Source organism: Vigna unguiculata, chromosome 10, assembly GCF_037176805.1.
Source record: "Vigna unguiculata cultivar grain cowpea cultivar isolate G323 ecotype 2 chromosome 10, ASM3717680v1, whole genome shotgun sequence".
Taxonomy (NCBI): Eukaryota; Viridiplantae; Streptophyta; class Magnoliopsida; order Fabales; family Fabaceae; genus Vigna; species Vigna unguiculata.
The window spans coordinates 30,720,362-30,723,637 of NC_140801.1; the positions used below are offsets into that span (position 1 = coordinate 30,720,362).

The 3,276-nt window shown below is 45.4% G+C and overlaps 1 protein-coding gene across 1 annotated transcript; it reads left to right on the plus strand.

Annotated features, from left to right (window-relative positions):
• The first annotated feature begins 590 nt into the window (after window positions 1-590).
• Window positions 591-1,353, plus strand: LOC146882369 (uncharacterized). Its single transcript, XM_085667373.1, has 2 exons — window positions 591-975; window positions 1,100-1,353. Exons 1-2 carry the CDS (start codon window positions 591-593, stop codon window positions 1,351-1,353), a joined length of 639 nt encoding a protein of 212 aa, XP_085523499.1.
• Window positions 1,354-3,276: the final 1,923 nt, after the last annotated feature.

Here is a 3,276-nt window from a genome sequence, read left to right on the forward strand (position 1 = left end):
GCAAGACGTCCACTCCCCCCAACGTCGACATGACTAAGTATTGCCGCTATCACCGAAACAATGGCCACACCACATAAGAATGCAAAGCACTCCAAGACAAGATTGAGGAATTGGTTCGTGCTGGCCATTTCTGCCGCTTCATTCGTAAAGACGACCATCGTCCACGATCGGACCACCGACGTCCTCCTCACGATTCTCGCCACGACAAACGTCCTAGCAAACCCACCAGCCGTGACCCCCAACCTGCTCGCACTGATATCGCCGCGACCGACCCCCCACTACGCGGAACGATTAACACCATCTATTACGGCTTCGCTAGTGGGGGATCCACCTCGTCCGCCAGAAAGAAACATCTTTGCCTCCTCCAATCCATCAACCACATAACCCATTCCCACCACCAACGTCGAGTGCCTCTCATAACCTTCACAGACAATGACTTCCATGGCCTTGATCACTAGCAGGATGACCCCATGGTCATCACGGTTGAATTAGAAAACTATGCTGTCAAGAAAGTTTTCATCGACTAGGGTAGTTCAGTCAACATCCTCTATTGGGCGACATATCAGAAACTCCAGCTCCCCACCACCGCCATGATTCCCTACGATGAACCCATATATGGCTTCTCATGGGAGAAGGTCTCCACTCACGGTTACATCGACCTCCATACTATCTTTCACGATGGCGCTCAAACCAAGACAATCCCTATCCGTTTCCTTGTCGTAGACGCGCCTACATCATACAACGTCCTTCTCCGCCGACCATCCCTCAATACTCTCGGCACAGTCGTATCCACACCTATTCTGGCCATGAAATTTCCATCCCCATCCAGAGACATCCTTACCATCTACAGCGACCAACGGCTCGCGCGAGCATGCTACATGACCAACCTACGCCCACAACTTCCCATCCTTCAAACCAACCATATTGAACGTCCACCCGGCTCTGACATAGCCTTATCTAGAGACGATTTCCAACGTAGTCTTGGTCAAAAAAGCTAACGGCAAGTGGTGAATGTGCGTCGATTACACGGATCTCAATAAAGCCTATCCTAGGGACGCCTACCCTTTACCCAATATTGATTGGTTAGTTGACGGTGCAGTCGGTAATAAAGTCCTTAGTTTCCTTGATGCATACTCTGGTTACAACCAGATTCCCATGGCCACAACCGATATGAACAAAACTGCCTTCATTACAGACGATGCCAACTACTTTTACAAAGTTATGTCATTCGGCCTAAAAAACGCAGGAGCAACTTATCAGCGGCTAATGGATAAGGTCTTCAGCCACATAATGGGCAAATGTGTCGAGGTATACATCGACGATATGGTTGTCAAATCCCCAAGTCACCACTAACACGCTCAAGACTTGTCTGTCGTCTTCTCTGCATTACGGCAATACAACCTCTGCCTCAACCCCGAAGTACAAAGCCATACACAACATCCGGAACGCTTGCAAGTATGCCCAGCTGTTCGGATGCAGTTGAGTGGGATCAACATTCAACAACCGCAATACTCCCATTGTGAACTCGTCAAACCTCAACCGGATGTGCAGTTGTGAAAAATGACACATGTACATGTAAAAGAACTCCTCGGCAACTCTATCTCGACCGTGGCAAATACATTCTACAACATTTACCCTCTCTGGCACCACAATATCCCTTCGAGCGCCCTTCTCAAAAATAAGAGTACAATTCAGCCACGACTTCAGCAATCGTGACCACCGGAATATTGAGTATTGCGTTCGCACATTCGCTGCAACCCACTCATACCCTGCCTTCGCCGGCCAACTGCTCTCCACCAACTCCTCTGGTGGATCCTCCCTAATTTCAACTGTTCTCTCAATATGGATCCAACCCACATTTCCCGACTTCTCCCTATCACTACTACCAGACTGACTACTCCCACTCCCCCCTGACCGCTCACTACTCGAACTCGACAAGGAAACCTTATCACTAATACTAGACATTCCTGTTCTTTTTTAGGATGACGGTGGAAATAAGGAAGATATCGGACAGCTCTAACGCACACAAATAATTGATCTTAGATTTCTTACAAATGAAGCAACGTGAGCACACTTTCAACAACATCCTCATTTATAAACATGAATCCCAAATGCTACAACTTCTACCCGTCAAAAGTCATAAGCCATACGAAGCGTCACAACGCATACCAAGGGTCACCAACCTTAAAATGGCAGCGCAAAACCCCTTTGACTACACCTCTAACATCTGCCACCCTTTCACCTACCACAAACCTATTCAGATTCCAAGCATTAACATTGTTCATCACACTTAAAGGCTAGGTCCTAGTGTACTACACCTAGCCGACCTAACAAAAACACACCAACACTTCTCATCCTTTACCGATATAGATACACCAGCAAAGGCTACGGGACTGGTGTACTACACCTAGGCGGCTTATCCTGACTATAGCCATAAAATCCGTCTACATAACCCCTAAGGACGCAAATAGTCACCATATATGCTGAGCAAATAAGAGTAATCGGCCTAAGCTGCTAGAGAGTAACTGGCCTAAGCCGCTAACTTAAGAAAATTAAGCAAGAACTTGACAGATTCAGACCATTACCAGCAAAGCCCCTAGGGCCTACGATAATCGAACCAAGGGGCCTGGGCTAAGGACTAGGCCCACCTACGGCCCAAACAGGGACCTAGTGCATGACATGGGTAGACATAATTAATAATCTATAAATATGCATGGACCCCAGCCATTAAAGGTACGCATTCATTATTCCCTTAATCACGAGATTTGACTTTCTGAGAGTTCTTTGCTGACTTAAGCATCAGAGTCTTCTCTACAGGTAACCCCTTTCAGGTCCAAACCAATCCAAGTCAAGACACCAATAGATAGTATATGCCAACCAGAAGGAACCCTACTGAGGAGATTGCGGATTGGGGTAAGGTAACATTTGTGTCTGACATCTCTTATTTGTTCTCTACAGGAACAATTTTAAAAAAATGCATGCATTTTAAATGGTTTTTAATTTCTCTATCCAAACAAAACATTCCATTACAAAGAATTTCAAATTCTCCAAATAAATGAATCACCCTTTTGAATTGCCTCATCCAAACACACCATTATTTTTTATGGCTTCTTAAAAAAGGATAAGTAAAACAATTGTAGGGCTATAATGACTAATCTTATAAGTGTGATTCTATCATCAAAATATAGATAGTTTCCTTTCCATTTAACAAGTTTCTTCCCAATCTTATTTATCACACCATTCCAAAAATAAATCTTGTGATCCCCCCTCCACCTC